The sequence below is a fragment of the Mustela lutreola genome, chromosome 6, assembly GCF_030435805.1.
Source record: "Mustela lutreola isolate mMusLut2 chromosome 6, mMusLut2.pri, whole genome shotgun sequence".
Lineage (NCBI taxonomy): Eukaryota > Metazoa > Chordata > Mammalia > Carnivora > Mustelidae > Mustela > Mustela lutreola.
In genome coordinates, this window is record NC_081295.1 from 81,530,207 (window position 1) to 81,556,829 (window position 26,623).

The 26,623-nt window shown below is 38.9% G+C and overlaps 2 protein-coding genes across 7 annotated transcripts in view; one reads left to right on the top strand and one right to left on the bottom strand.

Moving 5' to 3' along the window:
* The window catches only part of MCM9 (minichromosome maintenance 9 homologous recombination repair factor), a 91,566-nt gene that overhangs the window by 11,094 nt on the left and 53,849 nt on the right, over window positions 1-26,623 (top strand). For 4 of the 6 annotated variants that reach the window (XR_009354671.1, XM_059177717.1, XM_059177721.1 and 1 more), the window contains 3 exons: window positions 3,171-3,371; window positions 7,654-7,779; window positions 9,557-9,676. Coding sequence is in view for 5 of the 6 variants with exons in the window: in XM_059177717.1 (XP_059033700.1) it covers window positions 3,171-3,371; window positions 7,654-7,779; window positions 9,557-9,676 (447 nt within the window). In the remaining variant the exon portion in view is untranslated. Of the gene's footprint in view, window positions 1-3,170; window positions 3,372-7,653; window positions 7,780-9,556; window positions 9,677-9,909; window positions 12,475-26,623 lie in introns of those variants that run through there. The other 2 variants (XM_059177722.1, XM_059177719.1) reach the window with 2 other exon arrangements.
* On the bottom strand, window positions 13,055-25,427 carry ASF1A (anti-silencing function 1A histone chaperone). Its single transcript, XM_059177723.1, has 4 exons — window positions 24,962-25,427; window positions 19,165-19,280; window positions 14,663-14,839; window positions 13,055-13,511 (listed from the first exon to the last, which is right to left on the bottom strand). Exons 1-4 carry the CDS (start codon window positions 25,068-25,070, stop codon window positions 13,299-13,301), a joined length of 615 nt encoding a protein of 204 aa, XP_059033706.1. The 5' UTR covers window positions 25,071-25,427; the 3' UTR covers window positions 13,055-13,298.

Consider the following 26,623-nt stretch of genomic DNA (forward strand, 5'->3'; position numbering starts at 1 on the left):
CTGAGCCACCGAGGTGCCCCACAAGAGCCACATTTAAATATGACATATTCTTAATAAAAATAGATATTTTAAAAGGATTTTTAAAACAAATATATTATTTTGCATATGTAATGTGATACCCACTTCAGCTGGGTATCAACGATTGTTTTTTAATTCACCTCAACATTCCCTGCTTTAAATATTTCCTGTTCTTACTCAGACCTTAATCTCACTCACCCTGAGTCTGTAAAGAAAGCTTAGAGCGCAAATAAGTCCCTTGGCAGAAGCAGGTATGTCTAATTTCTTATTCTATATCCCTGTTCTCTCCTACCAGACAGATCAAAAGTGCTTAATTTCTCCAAATTCCATTTTCTTTTTCTTTTAACATAGATTTCTCCAAATGCTTCATGTATAAAATATTTTTGAGCTGCCATTTCATTAAAACGATGAGGCAAACAACTGTGGAAATACAGGAGTTCAGTATCTAGGGTCAAAAGTATTTCTTGGTCAAGAGACTGCCCCCATCCAACCAAGAATCACCAACCTATAGTTTGAAATTTATGTCAAATATATTAACAGTTTATAGTTGTCTAAACAGTACTTCATGGAAATAACAACTTTGATCATGGATTGCCTGCTAAATGGATCAGGCTGTGGCAAAGTTCTTTTTTCATATAGGACTCTAGATTTTAACCAAAACCTGTAATACCTGGATCAGCAAAGTAGTGCTTATGTAAGCTTAGCGTGAACATGAAAGTACCCTTTGATAGAAAATAAGATGTTTTCATGCAGTACATCTAAACTGAATCTGAAAAAATCTAAAGGTATTTTTCTTTCACATGTCACTAATAATAATGGATGGAAGTGTTCATCAACAGCGCTTTTTTCATTTATCCATTGCTACAAACCTCTGCAGAATGAAAAGATAAATGGCATAATCCTTGCCCTTCAGGAATTTACAGTCTGGTTGGGAACCCCAATCTGACAAATGCAGAGTAGTAAAGTCGGTGGTTGTGTCCTGATAACTGCCAGTGCAGCAGGGGATCAGAGATGGGTCCGGCTGGGGGTGGCTGCCGTGGTAAATGGGCTGCACAAGACGAAGCGGCACAAAGACGGAGGCTGCTACAAAGTAAGAATTGTAGTTCCCTGCAAATGACATCGTTTATGACTTAGTACAGAAAAGTTTAACAACAAGGCTTAGTATAATAGCTAATAGCTGTTGAATGTATATTATATTCTAGATATTGTAAGAAGTAATTTACAAACATTTTCTGACTTAATTTTCACTGTGATCCTGTGACATAAATATAGCTATTTCCATTTTGTAGGTCAAAACTTGTAGGCTCAGCAAAGTGAGATAATTTGCCCTAGGACATAATCAGTGAGTGAAGGAGCTGGGATTTGAACCCAAATCTGATAAAATCAGTGCTCTTGGCCATTTTTCAGTACACTACATTTTTCACATTATCACTGCTATTGAAGTCAGTTACTTCAATAATCATTTATTTATTAATTCAATAACGGGTGCTATATCTAAAAGTAAAGTTTCTACTTGACTAATTTGAAAACAACCTAAGTATAATTCATTAAAATGATAGTAAAGGACTATTCCAAGTGCTCATTTAAAGTTACCCCAGTCATTTTCACCTAAAAATTAAGGGCAGACAATATAGTAAATGATCATTACTCTTGCTTTAGTTTGAAAACCATCCAAGCAGTGGCTTCGAAAGATCTTGAAAACACATGCAAAGCACCTACTGAATGTGTTTGTCACCATTTATTATAAAGTTGCCTTTAGCTAGAAATAAGCCCTCCGTTGTGTCATTGCTATCACGAGTTCCATTCACTTAGCATTTACAGAACACTTTCTTTAGAAAATCAAAAGCCCTGCAGATTATACATTACACATTGAAACTTAGAGAGTAAAAGGCATTTTGCATCAGCAAATACCATATATTTGACACAGGGAAAATGAAGACTTGCCAGTTAGTTCAGACGCTATTTATTGCACAAATTATAAATACCGTATTGGATTTGGAGTATGTTCAACATCTTATATTCAACAAGATTTTTAGGACTAGGCTTATCTTTTCTTCTTCTGGCCCCCTTATCTCTTATACCAAAATACCGAATGCCAACCATTCATTCATATATACCTGTTAATTGATGCATTGAATTGTATGTAATAATAAGCACAGATGTTAGTGTTTGGAGAATGTGCCCATGAAAGACCCAAGGCCTCCTAGGACAATCTGTAGAAGTTTATTTAATATTCTGATCACCAGTAATAGAATTTCCTCAGGTGGGAAGGAACCAACCAGAAGGAATAAGCAGGATTTATCTTGTGCTTTCATAGTTTATGAAAAAGAGCTTTGAAGTAAAACAGTGTTCACTTATTTCTTAGTTCATTCATCTGTTTTTTTTTTTTTTTTAAGATTTTATTTATTTATCAGAGAGAGAGGGGGGCAGAGAGAGCGAGCACAGGCAGACAGAATGGCAGGCAGAGGCAGAGGGAGAAGCAGGCTTCCCGCTGAGCAAGGAGCCCGATGCAGGACTTGATCCCAGGATGCTGGGATCATGACCTGAGCTGAAGGCAGCTGCTTAACCAACTGAGCCACCCAGGCGTCCCGATTCATCTGTTTTTTTCTTAAGGCAGTAAGTAAAATATCAATAAAGGTGACACGTAAAAATTAATATATAGGAAACTAAAACTAGTGTCAGTTATCACAAGATTGTCTCCTTTCCTGACACCAAACTGAGTATAGCTTAATCTTCCAGCTGCAGTTTCTACATATTCTTTAAATGAGAACTGTATGGTTAGGGATTATTAGAAGATGAACATTTCACCCCTTATAATAACAATGAATAAATCATCTGGTAAGCTATTTTTCCAGTGAAGGGTAATAATTTGGTGTGATTATCATGTGGCAGATTAAGAAAAATAAAAATGCTGACTTTAGCTTTTAGCTAAAGATACAAACGCTTGTAAAAACAAACAAAAACAGAAGGGAAAAGTAGGAAACCTGTGGTGTTTCTTTGCCTTCATATTGTTTCCTGGATGAGTGTTTATTATTCTAAACCTGGTGGGAGAGTGGTTTATTTCTTATTTCTGGATCTGTGTGATGCAAGTCTATGTCCAGCAAGCAGTGTGCTCCTCCTGGACTTTGTTGCTACTTGGTGCTCTCTCCTAGGTGATGACCTTACTATTTATGGAGTTGTAATGCAACGGTGGAAGCCCTTTCAGCAAGATGTGCGCTGTGAAGTGGAGATAGTCCTGAAAGCCAATTATGTCCAAGTAAATAATGAGCAGTCTGCAGGGATCATCATAGATGAGGAGGTCCAAAAGGAATTTGAGGATTTTTGGGAGTCCTATAAAAGTGATCCCTTTGCAGGTTTGTGATTAAGGGTTTAAAGCTGATAATTATTAATGACATTTCATTAAGTAGTTAAATATGAGGTCTGTGATTGGGAGGAGGCTTGCATGCTAGAAAACTCAATGGCTAAACTCAAAAGGTGGTAGCAGTCGTCAGTACTTTTAGCCATAGTTTCCTTTTGAAGAGCCCTTTGCTGGTATAGTCTTTTTTAATTTAGAGATCTTTGTGGAAAATAAAAGCTGGATTACAAGAGATTTTCCATTTCTGTTATTTTAGACATCTCTTGTTTTCTCCCTTCTTTACCAATAAATATACAATTCCTCCGTAAGTAGACAAAACACATCCTACTTATTTCTTTTCTCATGTACCTGAGATAATAAAGACAACTTCACACTATTTTAACTGAAGATTTTTAAATATGCAGTCAGTAGGAAAGAAGTGATGAGAGATAGAAGGGTGCAAAATATAAGCTTTGTCATCACAGCAAAAACTTTTGATTGTGGCAGTAAGTTACATAAACTAAAACATTACAGCCTTTAGGTTCATAGAGTATTTTTTTATTTAAAAATTCCAAAGATGTGTAAACACCAGTTAAATCTTCAAATCTTCAAATGTCTGTTTCATTCTTCCTTAGGAGGCATCTACTGAGAAAAATAAACTGAAGCCTGTGATAGACTATTTTTAATAAACTTCATCTCAAGTCTCACACATATCAATTACTTTATTCTTAAATACTAAAGTGGGGTTCTCTATTTCATGGCTTTATTAAGCACGCCCTTTAAGAACTATATATATTTTTAAAGGAATTTCTGTATTTAAAATTGTTTCTTAGTGTCGGGCCCTCACAAAAATCTGTAACTCTTCCTTGGACCACAGTCATTTCTTACTAATTGCGCTGCCACACAGCTCAGCTGTTCCTGTTACAGTGAAGGAAGGGGATCATATAGTGTTCTACCCAGACCAAGAGAAGTGCTTTGTGCTATCAATTCAAGAGTCTATCTTTTTTTTTTTTTTTTAAAGATTTTATTTATGTATTTGACAGACAGAGATCACAAGTAGGCAGAGAGGCAGGCAGAGAGAGAGGGGGAAGCAAGAGAGCCCGATGTGGGGCTCGATCCCAGGATCCTGAGATCATGACCCGAGCCGAAGGCAGAGGCTTAACCCACTGAGCCACCCAGGTGCCCCTCAAGAGTCTATCTTGTTTCAATTAGAAGGTTATGGATGTACAGCTCATTTACTGGATAAAAGGAAGAAGTAAATATAATGACCTTATAAAAAACATAAGAAGAGAGAGAAAACAAGGCAATGTTTTTTTTAGTGCGAATGGATTCTGCTTTCTTAGTTTTCTGAGTACCCAGTACCAGTACTGTACTTCACCAATTCAAAGTGTATGTGTGCTAGTTGGGGGAAATAAGGGAAGGGGTGGTGGAAGCGGAGAGCTGTATGCCGAAGGATGTCTTCCATTTTGCTAGTCTAACTAACACCAGGGATTTCACTCCTCAGCTCTTGGAGTTTGATCTGCTTCACTAAGATCTGACACTGGTACTGTCTAGAAGGTGAAGACTTTATTCCAGTCTGCAGTAACATCTAGGATCCTCTGACCCTGGGGCCTAGATGCTGAATAGAAACCCAAATGGAGGGATTGAGGTCTGTTGGGCCATGTGAACAGATTCAGGGATGACTCAGATCTGGGAAGGTTTAGGAAGTCCTATTCTCCTTGGGGTAACTGAGGGCCATGCCACAAGAATGAGCTGGTAGGCTCTAGACACACTATTAACATGGTCTAGAAGCAGAAATTTGGGAGGGAGCTAGAGTTGGGGGAGTATTTACTCGAATGCATTCTCTTCCATGGTACAGCCATGGCATCTATTGCCATGATTCAAGGAACTTTAGACAACAAATTTAAGGGAATAGTTCTTCCCCTTTATTTTTCTTTGGTACTTCAGACCTCACTTTATATCTTTTGTGTTAACTACATTGGGAGGAAATACTGCGATCAGAAATAAGCATAAGTAATAGAGTAATATAATAGCTTAACAGTTAAGTGTGTCAGGTATTGTTCTATGTGCTATACACTTATTAACTCCTTTGATCCTCAACAGTTCTATAAGATACCATTATCATTCCATTTTACAGATAAGAAAATAGAGTCAGAGAGGTTAAGAAACTTGCCCAAAGTCAGATGGGTAGTAAGTAGTAGCACTAGGATGTGATCCAGGCCTCTAATCCCAGAGCCTGTGCTCTTTACCACTGGGGTATGTTTCCTGTTAGCACATCAGTCACTGAATCTACCTTTATTCAGCACAGCTGGCACAGAAGTCTCCCAGGTCAGTTTGCCTACTCCTAAACCTGCTTGTTGGGGCTATTCCTTCTTTCTTTGTGTGTGTAATTCTGGTCAGAATTTACCTACCTGCTGTAATGTCTTATTTGCTTAGATCCCAAACCTTCTTCCTCTTTTTTCTCTGGGCTTTCTTCCTCAGGAAAGAGAGGGATTCCCTTTGGTGGTTAAGGAGCTGCCTTCTAGAATTTACTAATTCTTTTTACTGATCCTCATTTTACTGAAAGATTTTCTTCACATTTCTGCCATCCCAAGTCATGTCACCCTACATTGTCATTGGATCAATTCTGATTCATTACAATAAGGAGCTTTTGTGCATAAGGCCATAAATTCTGGACAAAGCCCTCTTCCTTTCCCTAATGCTTTGGCAGAAAAGCTTCTGGAACTGGAATAATCAGCTAAATATTTACACGATTATTTTCCTCCTCAAATAGAACTGCCTCTGAAACATGAGCATAAACATGGAAGCCCTGAAACACACAAATTAGTTGCCAGCATGTAGAGAGAGTACCATCACAGTAGTGAATTCCACATAAGAGAAGACAAGCTTAGTACAGGCTTGTTAGGATGGTATAGGTTCTAAGAGCCCCTGCTGGTTAATTAGGCCAGTGATCAAATGAAATACCTGCTTTATTTGTATGTGGGATGGGCAGATTCTCAGATTTGGTATTTTGACATTTCTGAAAACAGAAACTGAAACAGTGATATTCTCTTACTTAAAGCACATGATTGGGTGCCTGGGTGTCTCAGTGGGTTAAGCCTCTGCCTTCGGCTCAGGTCATGGTCTCAGGGTCCTGGGATCGAGCCCCACATCGGGATCCCTGCAGAGCAGGGAGTCTGCTTTCCCCTCTCTCTCTGCCTGCCTCTCTGCCTGCTTGTGATCTCCCTCTGTTACATGAAGAAATAAAAAAATCTTTTTAAAAAAAGCATATGATCAGGGGCACCTGGGTGGCTGTTATTAAGCATCTGCCTTTGGCTCAGGTCATGATCCCGTGGTCCTAGGGTCCTGATATGGGGGCCTGCATCCAGCCCCCTGCTCAGTGGGGAGCCGGCTTCTCCCTCTACGTCTGCCTGCTGCTCCCCCTACTTGTACCTGCTCCCCCACCATCAAGAAGATAAATTTAAAAATCTTAAAAAAAAAACAAAAAAACACATGATCAGGAGCATCTGGGTGGCGCAGTTGGTTAAGCCCATGACTTTTGGTTTCGGCTCAGGTTATAATCTCAGGGCCCTGAGATTAAGCCCCAAGTTGAGCTCCATGCTCAGTGTAGACTCCGCTTGAGATTCTGTTTCTCCCTCTACCCCTCCTGCTCATGCTCTCTCTTTAAAATAAAAAAAATCTTAAACAACAACACATGATCAGAAGAATCTGAGACTTCCCTCTTGGATTGCTAGAATTATAGTTTATATGATCTTTTTAATACTGTGATACCCTGGTAACTTCTTCTAGGTAAAGAGACTTTACTAAATTGTTCAGAGCAAATGCTGAATTGACTCCCAGGGTAGATTATTTTACTTCTTTCTTAGACCTCTGGAGAAGCTCCATGAGCTCCAAGTACCTCTTGTATTTAAAAATTACTGCAATCCGACTTACTGAGATTGAGCACCTTCATTTTATTTAGGCAGTGGAGTAAAGTGCAATGGTATTTTAAAGGGTTAATGTTGGCTTAATGAGGGAATAAAGGAGATTCCTTTCTGTCTCTGTAAAGTATGATAAATTTATAGAAACTTAAGCAGGTATAAAAATAAAAAGGAAGGAATAAAAAAGCAGACTTCCTATCGTGGCATTAATAAGAGAAGGAATTTTAGGACCAAAACAGTTATTTACTCCTGTAGGATTTGGAAGTGGTTCCCTTGATATTAGATGGCAGAGTATATTTCTAGGAAGTTAGGATAAGAAGAAATTTCAGATAGGATTTCTTGAAAACTGTTCGTAACATCTGACCTTTCTGCCTTTCCTAGGAAGGAATGAAATATTGGCCAGCTTGTGCCCTCAAGTTTTTGGAATGTACTTAGTAAAGCTTGCTGTGGCCCTGGTGCTGGCTGGTGGGATTCAAAGGACTGATGCTACAGGAACACGGGTCAGAGGTTAGTACCTATTAAAACTTTTTGAGAAATGTTAATACATACAAGGTAAGAAGTTAGAATTTTCCTTTCCTGAATAAAAATGACTTTTTGAGCTTTATTTTCTAACCATATTTTTTTAAAAAAGAATTTATTTATTTGACAGAGCGATCACAAGTAGGCAGAGAGGCAGGCAGAGAGAGAGGAGGAAGCAGGCTCCCTGCCGAGCAGAGAGCCCGACGTGGGGCTCGATCCCAGGACCCTGGACCCAAGGCAGAGGCTTTAACCCACTGAGTCACCCAGGCGCCCCACTAACCATAATCTTTTAAAGCTGACAGTTGCCCAATACTTAGTCCAGCATCTATATATCAAAAGGTAATTTCTAGAATTACAAAGACTTAAAGAAATTTTAAGTGTTTTGAGGAATATCTATTTTTGCTCCAGTCTGTAAAGGTGCCACAAAATAAAATCTTTACATTTTCATTACTATCTTTTCCTTTGGATCCCCAGTCTGTCTTCAAGAGGAAAAGATTAGATAGTGCTTTTTAAGGTCTCCAAGTCAGTGTCTCTCCCATCTGTGACTGTCAGTGTGTTTCTCTCAGACTGTTGCTCTCAGTCATCTGCCTGCTGATTCCCCTTCTGCTGGTAGGTTGCAGAAGTGCCATCTGCCATGAGGTGCTGCTGTAGGTCATACGTTCAAGAAAAGATTACTCTAAGTGTATAATTATGTTCAAATGGCAGAAAGCTCTTTTGCAGCTAACACATTTAACTGACCTGAATCTGGCATAAAGTAGGTTTATTATGGCCCTTATATAGGCCACCTGAGGGTCATAATAACCAAAGACTAAAAGGACATTGTTATAAACAAGGCTGTTAGTAAGATTTCTAAAACCATACGGTACAATATGGAATAGCAAGTATAAAAAGTTTATGTGTATTGTATGTTTTGATCAAATTCCAGCACTCTGCTAAATGTTGAGCTTAAGAAGGCGTTTCCTATTAATGTACTTAGGAAATACTTGAGTATAACTGAATAAATTGATGAATGAGATAATACATACCAAAAGATACTTATATGTTCATTTGTTACATTTGAAAATAAGTACTTTAAGGTAGATTATTTCATTAAATTACTACAATGGCATAAAATGGAAAGGTCTTCATTTAACTGTTATAATCATAAGCGATTTGATACTTATAAAGCACTTATAAAGGCTTGAACACTTAAAAATACTTAAATAAAAATGGAATAAAATATTTGTATGGCTTGTTTGCAAAGATTTAGCCAAGTAGTTTGGTATTTAAAAATAGATTAAGGGGTGCCTGAGTGGATCACTTGGTTAAGTGTCTGCCTTCGGCTCAGGTCATGATCCTGGGGTCCTTGGATTGAGTCCCACATCAGGTTCCCTGCTCTGCGTGGAGCTTGCTTCTCCCTCTCTGATTGCCCCTCCCCCTGCTTATATTGTCTGGCTAATAAATAAAATCTTTAAAATAAAAAATAAAATCAGAAACTTTATAAGCCAAAATTTTTTAAATGTTAGGCATATCCCTGAACATCTGGAAATAGCCCAGTCTATTAAATTAAATTATAAATATCATATTCATAAATCACTTAAAATTATTATTTATGATGATAGTTAACTTTTCTAAAGATAACTGGTTAAGTCTGCCCTTAAATGACCTTAAGTAAATAGCAGAAGCATAAAATGTAAATTGTGTTGGCATTCCAAGTATACCATTTTCTTCTTGATTAATTATACTTAATTCATGGAAATTTGAAAGTTTACTAACTTTTTTCTAGGCGAATCTCATCTTTTATTGGTTGGGGATCCTGGCACAGGGAAATCTCAATTCCTCAAGTATGCAGCAAAGATTACACCACGCTCTGTGCTCACCACAGGAATTGGATCTACTAGTGCAGGTATTTTACATGACAATTTCAGTTAATTTGACTTTATAACAGACAGTAACACAATGTTTTTCTGATGAAAAAGTACCTAACATAGGATAAATTTCAAGCTAATTTTTGAGTTACTGCCAAAAATCAAAGAAAATATATAGCACCTACTTCTGTAGCTCTAAGAAAATGTTTTAAAAGCTCCACTTTCACTTAATTTTCCTAAAACTTATCCCATATATTTTTTTGCATCTTAGTTTTGAAAGATCCTATTTAATGAAGAAAAAGCATGCACCATCTTGCATTTTATGAAGACCTAGTAAACAAAACATTGAGATAAATGGGGGAAAAAAATCTCCCTTTATCAAAGTAGATCGATGGCATAGAGCTTGAGGCATTTTTGTGCTTGTAGATCTCACGGGCAACAGTAGCTCCTACTGAAAATTCAGTAGAAAATTTGTCTTAATACGTGGAAAGCACACTTTCACTGCATTGTGGAGCTTCATTCATATATTGCAATGATTCTTCAAGTACACTTAAAAGCCTCTGCAGATCAAATGTCAGGATGTGATTATAAAGTAACTTTAGGAAAATTATTAGAAAGCCTGTCTTGATGCGATTTTGTATTTTACACTGTTGTGATTGGGGAAATATTTCTCCTGTACTTCTGTCTGTAATGGGCCTTTGGTTTCACAGATTTTACAAATGTTCTTTGCTACTTATTAAGGGAAGCCTGTGCTGAAATTTCTTATGAGAAACTTATACTATAAAACTTCTCATAAAGCAGCAAATGCTGCATTAATGGTCCTACATGAGGAAAGCCCCATTCTAAGGGGTTCTTAGATTTTGAAATATAACTGAATAGTACATTAAGCATTGATGAGAAGGGATTTGTGAATGGAGAGGCAACTCAAGGTTCAGCATACTGGAAGGGTAGTAAGCAAGAATATATAAAGAACACTTTATGTGCATTTAAAAATTCTTATGACCCAGGGTTCTAGAGTTCTTTATAAAATGATGCCGGTAACAGACAAATAAAAACGTTTGCCAAGTAATTATGTGGAATGTTTCGTAAGTTAACTATATGGAGGGCCAAGAAATGCATCCAGGCTATCTGGTGGGCTACCAGTAATTTCAGAACATTTGGACAGTTTTCAAGTGAATGGCTGCTGATTCACTGTCCTAGCACTTTTCTCTTTTTTTAAAGCATCAAGATCATACTCCAAAAGACAGGTACGGGGAATATAAATTTTAGAAAGAAAGAAAAGTCATTGCCAAGTCTCATCTATTCAAAAGGCCAGACTAGCCTTTCTTTAAACTGCGTATCACAGTCCCTTAGAGTCATAAATGCCAGTTCAGGGAGTCAAAACCAGCACTTTAAAAATGAAATACAATAAAAGATACCAGAATATACTGCAACAATAAAGACGCACTATATGGGTGCATTTTCATGACAACATATAAATACTTGTGTTTCAGAATCATATACTTTTTTATATGTATCAGGGATTAAAAAATTAGGGATTTCAAAAATTGCTTCCATAGATTTCCTTGGTAAAATTAGAAACCCCAAATCTTAAAACCAAACAATAAGACCACATGGAAGCCTAAGGTTATAGAAGGTTATAAGTGAACAAGTGCATGCATGCTCCTCAGATTTCTAGCTCAACTGATATCCTCATTCCCTCCAGCCTACTTGCTTCTTTCTTCTGTGGTGTAATTGGTTCATGTTTATGTTTTCATGAAAGAACTATTTACTATGATCAAAAAGGAAAAAACTGTTCCAAACATTTTAGCTATACTTCATATAGTGTCTCTAAATGAAGCTAAACGGGGGGAAAATAAAACCACTGTGCTATAGTTGGAGTTCTAAATATTATAGAATTATAAAAATTCTGAAAGAAGACTTAAAACGTAAGTCTTAACCTTTTGTGAAAATTAGCTGTTTACAAATTGATGTAAAAACCTAACTCTTGGTATTAATACAAATCAGTCACTATAATTAGTCGGAATAAAAACTCAGCAGTAAATTGTTTTATTTGGTAATTTGGCTTTATATATGCTTTATTTCTAACAAGCCCATATCTTGTTATATTAATCACTGAGCTCTTTGTTGGAAATTTTACTTTTATTTTCATTTTAATATTTTAACATTTTCCTTAATTGCAAATAGACAAAAATGAAATTTTCTTCATATGGTTTTAACAGTTGGATGTATTTTATTTTTAAAATCTATGAACTAGTTAGTGGACAGTATTTTGATAATCTGGTATATTAAATTTCAAAGTTTAACATTTAGCAAAATTTTCCTTCACAAATTCTTTTTTAGAATGACAGGAAATATATACAACTTAAATTCCACATTCAGACAAAATGCCCTTTTCCCTTCCTCAAAATAAAAGCTTTAAAAAGTGCAGTATAAAAGTTTTAGATATAAAGGCACTGCATAACTGTATCATATGGCTAATGTCTTGCTTAGCAGCAAGAGTAATGAGAATATTCTACACTTAATTTAATGAAGCACAGGAAACTTTGAGGAAGGACCTAGCTCTCAAAGAAAAAGAACCTTTTGGCCCACTTAGTTAATGGATTCCTTTCCAAGATTACTTTTTAAAAACTTATCTAGAAAGCTATCTAAAATATGTCAACCACAAATATGCCTAATCTTACTCTGCATGAGTGTCAAGGGATATGGAGAAGAGTACCACATGTGTGAAAATAGATATTTTTCCAAAATAGTGACTCATCTATTATGATAAAGCTAAATACACCTTCCCAAATCCACTTTTTTTTTTTTTAAATAAACACTGTCAACAACAGATGATCTATCAAGTCAATTTTGAAGGGTTAAGTTCATTGTATTTTTATAAATCTCATGAATAGATCTAAGTCATTATAATATCCTTTTCTTAAACTTAGCGCGTTTATGTCTGCTCTTGACATGCTGAAGTCACTGGGTAGAAATGATGGATGATTCAAGGAGTATTCAGATGTCCTAAATGGTTATAAAACAAAGGACCTTACGAACAATTAACCACATTTGTTATCATCTTAGAAACTAAACTGAATGCTGTCTAACATTCCGTGTAATAGTTGCCATAAGAGGCTTCAAGGTGGCCTAGAAAATCAGGTCCTAAAGTTCGTGGTAGCATATAGTGGACTTCAAATCCCTTCTTTAAGGACATTGACAAAAAAGAATGGAAATTTGCCCCTCACATTAAACCAAACTATTTATCACAGAAAGAAACATTTTAGTTGAAGTCGGAAGTTTGTTCTTCTGAAGGCCAGTAAAATAGTGGTCCAAAGATTATTGTCCAAAAGGCTAAGACAGCTTTACAACCTGGTCTAATGGTTTATATTTTTCTTTATAAGTGCTTTAATTACATATAGCAGAGAAGAAAATAATATATATGCTTTAATCAGATTAGTTTCAGAACAAATAAAATAACACATTAGAGAAAAAAATTACTTAAAAATAGTTGTATTTATATTCCACAATTTGCTCAAATACTGGTTTTCTTATAAACTTTCTACAGGATGTTTTTAAACAAATTCTTCACATTGTGTCTTGACTATGTACTTACGGAATTTCAAATAGTTCTGTGTGTTTTTATAGCTTAATTTGTACTAAAGGGATGGCAGGTGGTCACATGCAGTCCATATGGGATTCTAACATGACATTTAGTGAGTTTTCTGATGTGGACCATCCCTTTGATGCTGAAGGTAATGCATCTGTTGAAAGAAGTGATTGTAGATTTGGATTACTGCTCTCTGCATCTTCCAGTTTTTCTGTGTTATCTTCCCAATTAATGTGGAATCTTGTAACTCTTGGATTAGATGCCAAAATGTTCCTTTGAAGCTAAAGGAAGAAGGACATATATAAACAGACAACATTAAGAAAGTTAAATATACATGAGTAGGAGCTTAATCAAATGGTTCTTTATATCAGTACTGCTAAAGGGCTAAAATTTATACAAAGGCATAAAATTTAGTAAAGCACCTTAAACATAACTAATACACAAGGACTAGGGCTACAGCAAAAAAAAAAAAAATACATATATATATATATATATTTTAGACTAATGGAGAGGAAATGAAGGATCTGAAGGAATTCATCCAGTTCTCTTACTGAACAACAATGTATCTAACCCTTCTATACTTCTGTTTCTTAAAAGGGAGACAATCTCTTCTTTCTTGAGGGTGGATTCTTCACAGGATGCTTTATCTAATTAGTATGCTTTTTAGGTTGATACGGTGTCTCTTCAGTAATATTTCCAAAGAAAATAAAAATTGCCCCAAATATCAACTCTCATTATAAGTGGTTTCATACCTTTTAATTATTATGGTTCATTCTCAGAAACAGTATTCTAGTTTTTCTAGTTTTTTTTTTGCCATACAAGGTGCCTTATAGTTAACTAATACATTGAGTCACTGGAAGGTCCCATACCAGGATTAATATTCCGGCCTCATTATCAGAAAGAACATTCCATTCTACTCCCATGTAATTTTTTTTTGCATGCTCAGGCAGATGGGAGTGTTATGTTCAATCTCACATAAGTCACCAGTTCCTAAACTGTCAGGTCCCAATGAAAAAAATCATAAAATAGGAAGTATTTCTGAGGCTCTGTAATTCTGAAGCATAGGTTTCAGCTTCTCACTCAGAAGCTATTTTCCAAAACCAGAGATACTTAAGACCTTTGGTTTCATCTCTAATACATATGTACGGGAAATGCCATAGAAAAAGTTGTAAACTACTATCTCTTAGAGGAGGCACTTTCAACTTTCTAAACTATAAGAGACTCTGAAAGTGCCTGACCAACATTAATTACTAATGATTCATCAGGAGGTAGGGTCTGAGGTCAAGTATGGAAATGAAACAGTTAGTGTGCCCATTTGGCACAAGGACGTCAAATTTATTTTGTCTCCAAGCTATTTTCATAATATACTATGAAATGGCATCTACTTTAAAAAAGAGTATAGTAAAAGTAATGAAAAAGGAATCGTCATTACCTTAGAAAAGTCTGGTTTTACTGGTGGATTTTCCCTTAGTTCTGTCTCAGTATATTCATTATTTACATAATAGCCAACTCTGATAAATTCTTGACCTCGATAGGTGCATGTAATTAGCACAACTGTTACACCTACTGCATCTGCATCTGGAATGAGTCCTGGATTAGGTGCATCAGCCTACAATAATTTAAAAAGAAAAGAAACACATCATAAAAGGCTGTTAACTGCAAGCAAGACACATTTTGGTTACCTTCAGCACCGTCAGTTAAGGGCAAAACAACAAAAACTTGGAAATCATACTGGGAAGGCAAATGCTCATTTTTGAGATTGACTTATAGTCAGAAAATATAGTTCGAATATTTCTCCACAGTATAGCTAATTACTCTGGGCACCTGAAAACTTCACTACTTTTATAGGAAGATAAATCTAGTCCAACTGTATGGTAGTTCATGGGATTATACAATACTCAATTATAAAACTTTTTATAAAATACAGCAAACAATTAAGCCAATGGTCTAGTTGATTCTATCATAATTTCCAATCATAATTTTTAAACCTAAATTAGTAAATATTCAATGATCTCCACACAGCCTGCTGGCAGCAAATGTTTATACTGGTTTCTCTCTTACACTCAGGACACATATTCTCACACCCTCTCCCACCCTTGCACAAATATTCTACTAGTAAATTAACATAAGACTGAAAATGGGATAGAAGTAGCTCTACAGCAGATTTTCAGAAATATTAATCATCTATTGTGAATGACTTTGATAGCCACTAAAATATAGTGTACTTTTAAACCACACATACTACGTAAATAGAACCAAGGTAAAGATTGGTTTAAGAAGATATACTTAATGATGTTTTGAATCGAGCTGCTGAATCTTGAGGAATGCAGAAGGTGAAGCAAGTGAGCTAGAGAAGGCAAACAGCATGGGCAAAGGCTAGGGTTCCATCCATGGCAGGGAGAGGCACTAAGGAGACTGGTGAGGAGGAGGCCTGGGCTGATGCATAGTGACAGTGAGGCATGGGATTGTGACCTGAGGCAGCCATTCTGAGTGCTGAAGGGATGGAGCTCATCCCAGCAGATCAGCTGACTCTTGCCAGGACATTAAAGAACATCCCTGTGCCTGGGTGAATACTTTAGCCAGTGCTATAGCTTAGCAACACCCCCGACTGACATTCTCTATCAAGTCATTATCATTAAAGATAGTAATTATTGTGTATCTACCGCATGCAGATGAGCATACGAAATGCAGATGAGCTACAAAAGGCACACAATATCTATCTAGGCTTAAACACTGACATAGGCTAAGAATTTCAGTACCCTCTCTTCCCTACCTCCCCTATCCAGCCTGTTGCAACATTTCTCATCTGAAGATTCAGTTCATGTCTTCATGTCTTATCTGGAATACTGGAATAACTTTCTAACTGGAATCTTCCAGCTCACTTGCTGTTTGTACTACTGCCAACATTAGCTAGGCAAAGAACCATTCCTATTCCTTTACCTGTTTAAAAAACTCCAGATGATTATTCCCATTTCAGAGATAAAAATCTGATCTTTAACTTCATTTATAAGGCCCTTTACAATTTGTCTTCAACCATTCACACTCCCTTTAATTCTACACCTCTTACTCTTGTTCTAGGATTAGACAGAGTTCTTTAAAATGTAGTGGTAATCTTTCATGCCTCTGTGCCTTGCACATACTGTTCTTTTGACCTGTAAGTTTCTTCCCTAACATCCTACAAAATTCATCTTTCTAAATTTGTATGAAATACATCCTTAGTGAAGCCCGTTGGCCCCATGCCCAGTGTGGAGCCCAGCACAGGGCCTGAACTCAAAACCCTGAAAGCAAGACCTGAGCTGAGATCAAGAGTCGGACACTTAACCAACCAAACCACCCAGGTGACCCCAGTAAACCCCTTTCTGATTCAGAAGGTAGAATTAATAATACTCTGTTTTTGCACTTAAAATTACTTGACACCCATCTACTAATGTATGTCCAATAACCTAAATAGATATGTTTACCCTTCAGTCTTTGCCTGGACTGAGCAGAAGTTCTATCCAGTTCATCTTTATAATCTCGTGTCTGGCATAGCTCTGGGCACTCAGTATATACTTAGTATTTTGAAATTTATTCTAACTTAATTCCTGACATGAAGTAATCTGACTAATTGGAGAGAGATTGGCAGGGGGACTAAGGGCCTGTCCTGAGAGTATACTGTTTGTCTTAAAGATCCTGTGTACCCCCTTCCCTGCAGAGGGGTCTAGTTACTTCCAGGTTACCCAAAGAGATTCTAATGTCCTGGAAATGAGTGGAGAATGGGAAAAAGAAGCAATTCAGTACTACTATGGAAACCTTCCCCTCACAGTGCTTCCCATCTCCTCAGTAGACTGGTGCTAGCCATGTTTGTGTTTTAAATCTTTTTTGCTAAAGGATTCAACTTCAGCAAATTCATATTCAAGTAGAAAAACCCATAGGCCTCTCAGATCACTTAGGATAAAGTGATAGGTACAGATTTTTAACTTCAACCAGCACTACTAGGCAAATGTCTGGACATCTTCCTGCTAGGCTTTGGCACACTCAGGTGAAAGGTATGTTTATTCATGGCAGACCAGGAGAATACTGTGACAGTCTGTTTAAAGTACAAGACAAAAACAGTATTTTAGTCTCTTTTCGCTGATCATGGTGAATTCTGTAAATGTACAGGCTGACCATCTGATTTAAATCGCATGCTTCTTTCTCTGTCCTTTTTGGCAACATGAACACTGATACCAATGTAAAACTACTGGAAAATCACTGGAGGGAAATATTTTTGAATAAGTTATTCACTCTAAGCCAAAAGCTTAAGAGTGTTCTTAACAACATAAACACAGAGAAAAGTCATTTAAGGGTTTGTTTCAAAGCCAAGGGATTTATTTGCAGGTTTTATGGTAGCATAAAAAGGGGTATCACTACCTGTCAATCCAAGTTTCTTACCACATCATGAATTATCATCAGTGATGTATAGGTTTTCCAAGCTTGTGGGTTAAAGCAAATACTGCTGCTTTTATGTAACAATTTCAAGAACTTAAGAGAATAAAAATTTAGTTCTAATAATAGGAGTAGGGCATTATTTGTCAGTGATAGCACTTAACTACTTTATTCCTCATTTAATCCTCCTAATATTCTAATGAGGTTAGGTATTATCCTCATTTTATAGACGGCTATAGAGTGACTAACCGAGGCTAGGGAGCCTGTCTAAAGGCGCACGTGTTTAATAAGCAACGGAGCCAGGATCTGAAGAAGGTCTGTAATTGCATTGGTTCCCTCTGCACATTCTCTAGTACCCACATCTTTCACCAAGGTTATGCACTCACCCAACTCGGCTTAACAGCACTTTTAATCAGTAGATTTGAACTAATATATCTGAGCTTTATTTAACCATTTGTTTAAACATAGTAAATTATTTGTTGGCTTTTAATAAAAGGCACTAAGGCTAGGAGACCGAGATACCATATGTTTATAATTCTTGGCTCATATCTGATGGGATTAGCTGACCAACAGTAGTAACTTAAATTGGTCCCTTCTATGAAATGGAAAAAAAAAAAAAAAAAAAAAAAAAAAAAAAGAGGGGGGAGGTCAGGAATAGGAAGAGTTAATTTTCTTTCTGGATGGTCTTTTCAGTGGGTTCTACTTAACTGATGGGGACTCTTGTAGAAATACTTGCAACAAAGTGAAGTGGTTTTTTATTTTGTTTTCAACCTATGGCTACTCTTTGGGCTACTTACAAATATCTCCTAATAAGCATGGATAATCGGAAGTGACTGAATAGCTTTATACAACAATTTAACATGGATTAAAAGAAGTAACACTTTGAATACAGAAGACAGTGTCCAAAGCCTTGGCACAGACCCAAATACTGTCAGTGATACCTGAGAACATAATTTGTATTAGAATTTCCCCTAACAAATAATAAACAGAGCAGTAGATTTGTAACAGTAATCCTCTATACTATGTATAGATTAGATGCTTTAGTAAACCACTGGGCCTTAATTCCAATGATTCAAGTTTATGCAGTAGCTCTCTATCTACTTATTAACCTAGCTCAATTACTGATTATGCTGAAAGAAAGTTGTTTTTCTTGTGATCATTACTCCTAATTGGCTGAAACCATAAACTGAAGATGCATATTACTATACTAACTATGCCAGTTGTAGTATGACTTGGATCCCTATACTGGGCTGCTGGCCAGCCCCCCTGAAAGTCTGATACTTATAGGACTATTCAGAGGCAGAGCCCCAAATTAAACACCGCAAGTGCCGGACACTGGGAGCTTTACTGAGTTCTGTGCACACTCTGGAGTAGACAGCACACCAACCTCTCACAGCAGAACAGAAGCAGGTAAAAAGTGAATACAGCAGAAGCAGAGTGATTTAACCGACAAGGAAATGGATAAGGACCATGAGATTAAAGTTTAGAAATGTATTTGGCATATATATTTACCAAGAATAGTCTTACCTGAAATACAAACATATGCCTTCCTGCGGGAACAGGGCCCACTAAAACAGAGTCTAAAACTTGGTCGTATTCTTCACTTTCTGCAGAGCCCACATAGATAATTTTCCATTCCAAGTCTAGGGTTAAAAACCAAAACATTATTTCATATTCAGTAATTACATTATAAGATGGCATCAAAGACCCTTTTAATGTTCACTTAAGCCATTTACTGGCTGCTAAAATTGGCTTCTCATGGCAGAAAATCCAGGAAGGAATTGCTCCTTATGAAATTCTTCTATTTCTTACCAGAAACTTGCTCAAAATGTTCTTTTGTGATACACTAGTCCCTGGGCAGGGCTCCTAGCAAACAAAACAACATGGCCCAAAACTGGGAAATGCTACAGCCTTCTGTTGAGGACTCCTAAAGCACACTGGCAGAGTACGTGTTGTGAGACTTCTTCAGTAAAGAACACCAGTAACATTAATCCGGCATTTCCCAAGTTTGTTTGGCTATGGAACCCCCCCCCACACACACACTTTTTACCTATGTCATCTTTTAACAAGCTAGTAATACTAAGCACGTTTTGGAAGGGCTGCCCCATATTATGTTGCACAGATCCAGATTATTAAATAGCTCCAAAGCGGGGAAATCATTATTAGCCAACTTCCCTTGTGGCTCAGAAATAAGGGGCTTCAGCTCATCAACTGTGAAAGGGGCCACAGTTGGGTTTTTTCCCTACTGCACCGCTTTATATCGTAGGTGAGGAAACCAGGGATCCTTATAACCACTTGATAAGGAGTACGGATAGTAGGAACAGACGCGGAGAAGAGGAAGATACACTAAAGTGCAACCCAAGACATTTTATGCCATTGTTCTATGTAATTCAGTTTTCATTGAGCACCTTTTATAGAGTGCTCTGCTACAAGAACCCAGAGATGAGTAAAGCAACTGTTCGTTAAAGGAGCCGCCGCCTGTTTAGAAGGGGTGGAAGACCATTGCAAATACAGATCACCTCTGAGACCTTCTGGTCCTCCTAAGGTGTTTAGCATTGTGCAGCCTGCCTCTTGGATTCACTACACCAAGGCCATGGCAGCACTCCCAGAGGGGTGTTTCTAGGTCACACACTGAGAATCTACTTAGTGCTGCTGTGGTATTGCCATTTTTGTGTGACTGTGTATGTATTTTTGTTCCCTAAAGAGAGAAGAGAAATAGTAATAGATACTACTTATTCATATTGTATGATAAACTGCAGTTTACTAAAGCTCCTTTAGGTCTATTCTCTTACTAAGAAAGCAGTCATTTTCTGAGGACCTATGAGGTACTTCATGGCTCTGTCCTAGCCCATTTATATTTCCATCTTCTAGCACATTTCCAGATGCAAGTTCCCTGCATCTGACATCTCACAAGATCATTTATTTGCTGATGAAGATTAAAAGATGAAGAAGCAATATGGGTATTTAGTTAGAAGGAATAGCAAATATTTAGAAGTAGGTGCATGCTTAGCTTGCTCAAGAAAAAGCAAGGAGTAGGAGCGCATGGGTGGCTCAGTGGGTTGAGCCTCTGCCTTTGGCTCAGGTCATGATCGTGGGGTCCTGGGATCACCCCACATTGGGCTCTCTGCTCAGCAGGAAGCCTGCTTCCCCTCTCCCTCTGCCTGCCTCCTCTCTGCCTGTTTGTGATTTCTCTGTCAAAGAAATAAAATCTTAAAAAAAAGAAAAAGCAAGGAGATCAGGGTTGGTGCAAACTGAATAAAGGGGAAAATAACTGACCATCAGATTGGGTGTGAGGGGCATGGCCAGATTATGCAAAGTTTTAAAGGCCGCCATTGAAGACTTCTTTTATAAGTAGCATGGGAAGCCACTGGGAGGGTTCTGATTGGAAAGATAACATGATCCAGCTTTCATTTTAGAAGGATCATTGTGGATCCTGCGTTCAGCATGGACTGTAAGACAATGAGGGAAGAAACAGGTGGATATTTTTAACAACTGAGGCCAAGAACTGATGGTAGCTTGGACCACATTGTAGCCATGGGGATGAGAAGCAGTCATGCTCTGGATACATCTTGAAGATAAAGGCAGGAAAAGTCAGTCACCTTTTTTGCAAGGAATAGGGATTAAAAACAACCAGGAATTAGTTTTGGACATGTTAAGTTTGAGATCTCTACTAGATAGGTATCAATGATGTAGGAAATGCAGAAGCTAAGTGGACAAACTTACAACAGGAGTGGAAAACCTACTAAATTTGCCAATTGAGGGTAAGTCTGGTAATTGTCACCTGCAGTTTTTGTATTTTGTTCATTTCATAGTATTTATTTGTATGAATACACATAGTCCTCTTGGCTTTGTAATTAGTATAAGGCATTTGTGGTCTGGTATAGGAACATAGTCAAGAATTATATACTTATAAAATACCTACTCTGTGCTGGGCATTGGTCTTGTCAATTTCACCCTGTTATTTAAATCTCACCAGCTTTATCATATAGATTTAATTATACTATTATTTAAACAAGGAAGCTGAGTCCCCAAGAAGCTAAGTAATTTACCCAAATTCACCAAACCGAAGAATCAGAACCCAAGTTGTTTCTGCAACTTCAAAGCCTGGGCTCCTTCCAAAACCAAAACTAGGAAATAATTCTTCTGTTTCTGGCTCTCAAATGAATAGTGGGATAAAGGAACTTAACTGTGTGGGGGGGGTTGGGGAGGGAGATGGGTGCAGACAGAGGCCATGGAAAGATAATCTACCTTAAGGAGCACAGGCTGTAACTCAGTGAACACCTGTACCTTAATTTTTATGCTAATGAGATCCTTGCTGTAGCTACTGACTTTAAAATGATCAATAATTTATTTATAAATTAGCATCGGTTGTTTTATTCTTTTTTTTTTTTAAACTCTCCTTTCATCCCCCTGTCCCCTGTATACAAAGGAAGAGAAGGGATAGAATCAAATACACAGGTTATCTGTTGGGGTTTATTTATTTATTTAAAAAGTTAACTAATTGTTTCACTTAATCATGGTAACCCCAACTGCAAGTATTTGCAATTATGGTTGGAAGTGAGGGAAGTCACCAAGGGAATTTTAAACTAATTACCGTACTTGGTAAGGTATGTGGTGAGAGTGTAAAGTATGTAATCTTTGGGAATTAGAACAAGCCTGAAGTTTAAAAAGACGAAACACCACGTTCAATTCTGGTACATTGTAAGGGTTTAGCTGACAGTAGCTTAGAATTATTGATCTTGATCAACTTAATGGCTCCATTTTGTTAGAGAAACCAAGAATCAACAGTTTCCAGAGGGCCTAAGATTAGCATGAAGGTCAATCAAAACTTTTACAAGTTTGGCGACATCAGATCAAACACATCCTGGGTCTTCCATCAAGTTTAAGCATGTAAAATGGTGGCCAACCTCTGGCTTGGAATTTAAGACAAAATTATGAAGTGAAAATTTCTCTTCAGAATATTCTGTAGTTTCCTTTTAAGTATAGTTTTTTTTTTTTAAAGAACTGCAATATAAAAGTATGGAACTTATAAGTTTTTATTAAATAAACTAATTTCCTTAATCCACATAGCCTCTAGGTGGAGTACACAAGCATTGCACCTTTTTGAAAGATTCCTTTGCAGCTTCAGTATGACTCAGCTTAAACTCTTTTGAAAAATGCTAAATAACCAGTATAGGTGCCCTAGAAAGAGGTATAAAAGTGGAAGTAAGTGTATTGTTGATACTAGTATCATAAAAACTCTGACATGATTCAGCTAAGTTCTGAATAGATGCCAGTTAAAAATGGGAACAATTCTAAATGAATGGTGGGTTTCAACCATGCAATGTCAAAGCCCTGTAACATCCTAAGTCATCTATCATCCTTGTCCAAAACTGGCTCTCAAAAAATGCAAGGCCGCATTTGAGAAATACCTATAATTTGAAGAACGTGTAAAGCTTAAATCATATAGTATGTTGGAATGGGTTGGAATGGACTGATCAGTGGTTTCTCTTGCATTTGCCCATTTTTATATATAATTGGCAATAAAAAGGAAAACTTACTGCTGGGTATGAAAAATTGACCTGGTAGCTGAAATGATTATAGTAGTACTCTGGGAAAGTAATCAAATGGTTTCAGAGTAATAAGAAAAATCCCCTTTAATTTTATTATCAGTGGCCTAATAGAAATTAGTTTAATAAATGAACTGTCTTTTAAAATATGGCATACACATAAGACACATATATGCATATATGTCTTATGTATGCATTAATACTTCTTGGAAGAGCACAGATTAAAGTGTTAATTACAGGTGATGGTGGAAAGCATCTGAGTACAGAGGACTGTTACTTTATAAATGTATGTACAACTTTTTAAAAGTTTATTTCAATAAGCAGGTCTTGCTTTTATATTCTTAAAACTTTGGACACCCTACATAAAATATATTTTGCAGAGATTAAGAACGAATTTTTAAGTGAAATACTTTATATACCATGATTAGCGTAATTTTAAATGCATTTTTGTTAAACATACTTATAACTTCAAATAAGCATGTCCGCTATTTAACTGTAAAATGATCACTGATGAAGTGGAATTTTTTTCTTCTCAAATTTAAAAGGAAAGCACTGGATTAATAAAATCTAAGGGCAAAGATAAAAACCGTGGCAAGTTTTAGCTTTCTAAATATTTACTACTGCACTTTAAAAAAATATCTTTGGAGTCCTTAAAACGAACCTAGAAAAAATTGTAAAAATATTTGCATTGCTATCAGGACTTTACCTGTTATTTCCTAGCCCACTTTTGTGTTTTATGCTCAGGGTGTTTGGATGTGGAGTTATTTTAATTAGATTTCAACACGTTCTTGAAGAAAAGTCTCTCAGACTACTGAGAAGCCAGTGATTAAGTCCTGGAAATTATTTCAGTGATTTACTTATTTCTGCTCTTGGGTTAAATGTAACTTTCTAGCTTAGTAGTATTTTTCTTCCTGAGAGGGAGGAGAGGTGGTTTCCGTCATTACGAACAGGAGTCCGTGCCGGTCTGGGCGAGCCTGAGCGCCAGCATCCCCGGGCGCCCCGAGCATCCCGGGCGCCGGCCGGGGAGTGCCGCGGGGGAGCACCCGCCGTCCCCGGGGAGCGCCGGCGCCCGGCCCGCGGCTCCGAGGGGCCGAGCCTGCGCCCGCCTCCCCCGTTGGTTGGTCCAGGAAGCCAGAAATCAGCGTGAGGGCAGCCTCGCTTTCCTCCCCGGAGCGGCCAGGCACGGCCACCCCAGAGAGTGGGGCAACTCCGGCGTAAGCTCTAAAAATGGATTTGCCTGTCCCTCGGGGGCAGGAAGGTGGGCAGGCGGGGCGCCGTGTTCGTCACCCGCGGCGCGGAGAGGAGGCGTCGTGACGCCGGGGTCGGTGGCCCAATTCTCTACTCTTGGTAAGATGGCTCCGCTGCTAACTCGCCGGCGCGACCACACACATGCCTCTCCCTTCCCAGCCTCCGTGCCGGGGCCGCGGAGGCCGTTCGCGGCGCGGGGCCAGTCCGGCGCAACCCCCGGCCGGCGCCGCGGGCGCGAGTGCGGGTCTCGCGAACCGCCCGCCCGCCAGACAAAGCTGACAACATGGCTACCTCCGCTTGAACAAGTTCCTCGCAAGTTGAGCCACGGCAGGCGCCCCGGCTGCGGCCGAACGCCGCGCGCGCCTCGGCGGCCGTCGTCCATCAACTTCAAGTTTCCCTCCGCAGAGCCGAGCCCGCCGCCCGTCCGGCGCCGAGCACCGGCCGCCCGCGCGAGGCCGGGCCCGGGAAACTTTCAACGTCTGCAGCCCGCAACTGACAGCCCGGCGGCGGGCGGGCGCCCGACTCACCTTCAGACAGGTCCTCGATGCACTCGAAGGTGATCTCGAACTGGAACGGGTTGTAGAAAGGAGAAGGGTTATCCAGCACCACTACATTGTTCACCTGAACCTTTGCCATATTTTGAAAAAAGCACAAACAATGGGAACGGGGGCTTGTTGCGGCACAATAAAGTCCAGCGCGCGGCCGCTCGGGAGAGCGCAGACCCCCGCCCCGGCGCCTGCCCGACGTCGTGCAGCGGCGACTTGAGAAACTTTTTTTTCCTCTTTTTATTTACACGGGAGCACTCCACAGTGTTTTGCAGCTTTCCTATTTCACTAAACTACAGCCCATTCTGCTCTGATAACTAGCAGCGTTGCCCGCGATTGGCTGCACCCGAGCTCTGACCCTCCTCCTCCAGCGAGGGCCTCGGCGGCGAGCAAGATGGGCTCCCGCTCCCGGAATGGACTCGGAAACTTTAACTGCGGCTCCACCTGCTGGTGTGGATTAGGACAAAGGCGGAGAACAAAGTGAGTGGAATACGGGCTGGGAGGCCCGCGCGGAGGCCGCCGGCGGCGGCGGCGGGGGGGAGGGGCGGCGCAGGCCCCGCCCCCGGCCCGGCGGCTCCCGCGCCTCACGTCGGGCGTGGCCGCGGCGGGGCGGGGCGGGGGTCGGAGGAGGCGTGGCTGTGGCGGGGAGGCGTGCTCGCGGCCGGCGAGGCAGCGGGACGGCGGGATTGTGGGCGACGCCCGCCCCTCGGGTTTTGGCTTCGTGTGGTTTCTGCTTGGGGTGTGTTTTTTCTCTTCTTTTTTTTTTTCCTTTTAACGCTCTTTTTACATCAGTCCAACGGCTATGCCGTTTCCCTACTCAATTTAGCAGCCGTGATTCGGTTGACTACACGGGGTTAGGTTCAGCTGTCTCCGTACAGGGTAACATTTGGGGTAAAGGGAAGGGTTGGTTGCAGTGGAAATAAATTGTGTTTTATAGACCTCATGCCAGCTCGAAAGGAGCAAAGCCATTTTGGAAACCTAATTCTTGGTCAATATCTGCGTTTGGGCACTACAGTGCCTTAAGTTAAATAGACACAAAATGAAGGGTGAAGAGAGGCTTTTCCACGCACACTTTGCTTGGAAGATCTGAATAGGTAATATTTGGGCACCACCTGGGTCTCCCGTTTTAATCTCGGAAGCCCTAGAATAAGAAAAAGATTGCTAGAGATGTGATCAGTTACACCCCAGGTTTCTGTCGTTTGCTGAGCATAACAGGAGCATAAAAAGAGAAAATGGAAGTGTCAGGAAACCAAAGGGCAAAAAATACGATAAGAAAGGGAAAGGAAGAGTAAAGACACAGCAGCATACCAGGATATGTGATTTTCAAAAAATTTACGACCTAAACCGTTAGTAACAATTTTTGGCACCACAAACAAGTTTTGAGGAGTCTGCTTGATTCATTGGCATTCATGTGGATTCATTTAGGCTCTTTGACTACTATTGTGGGGAAAGGGAGACGTTTTAACACATTTGTGGGGCTGTTGAACAATTTGTTTACCTAGTAAGAGAGTCATAAAGATTTCTTTTAATACATGCTGTTCATAAACCATTATTTTTTTCTTCATTGTTTTCGGTGAAACCAATGACCTTGGCTAATTAAATTCAGAGAAAGTATTATTTCTTAAGTATCATCTATGCTGAAAG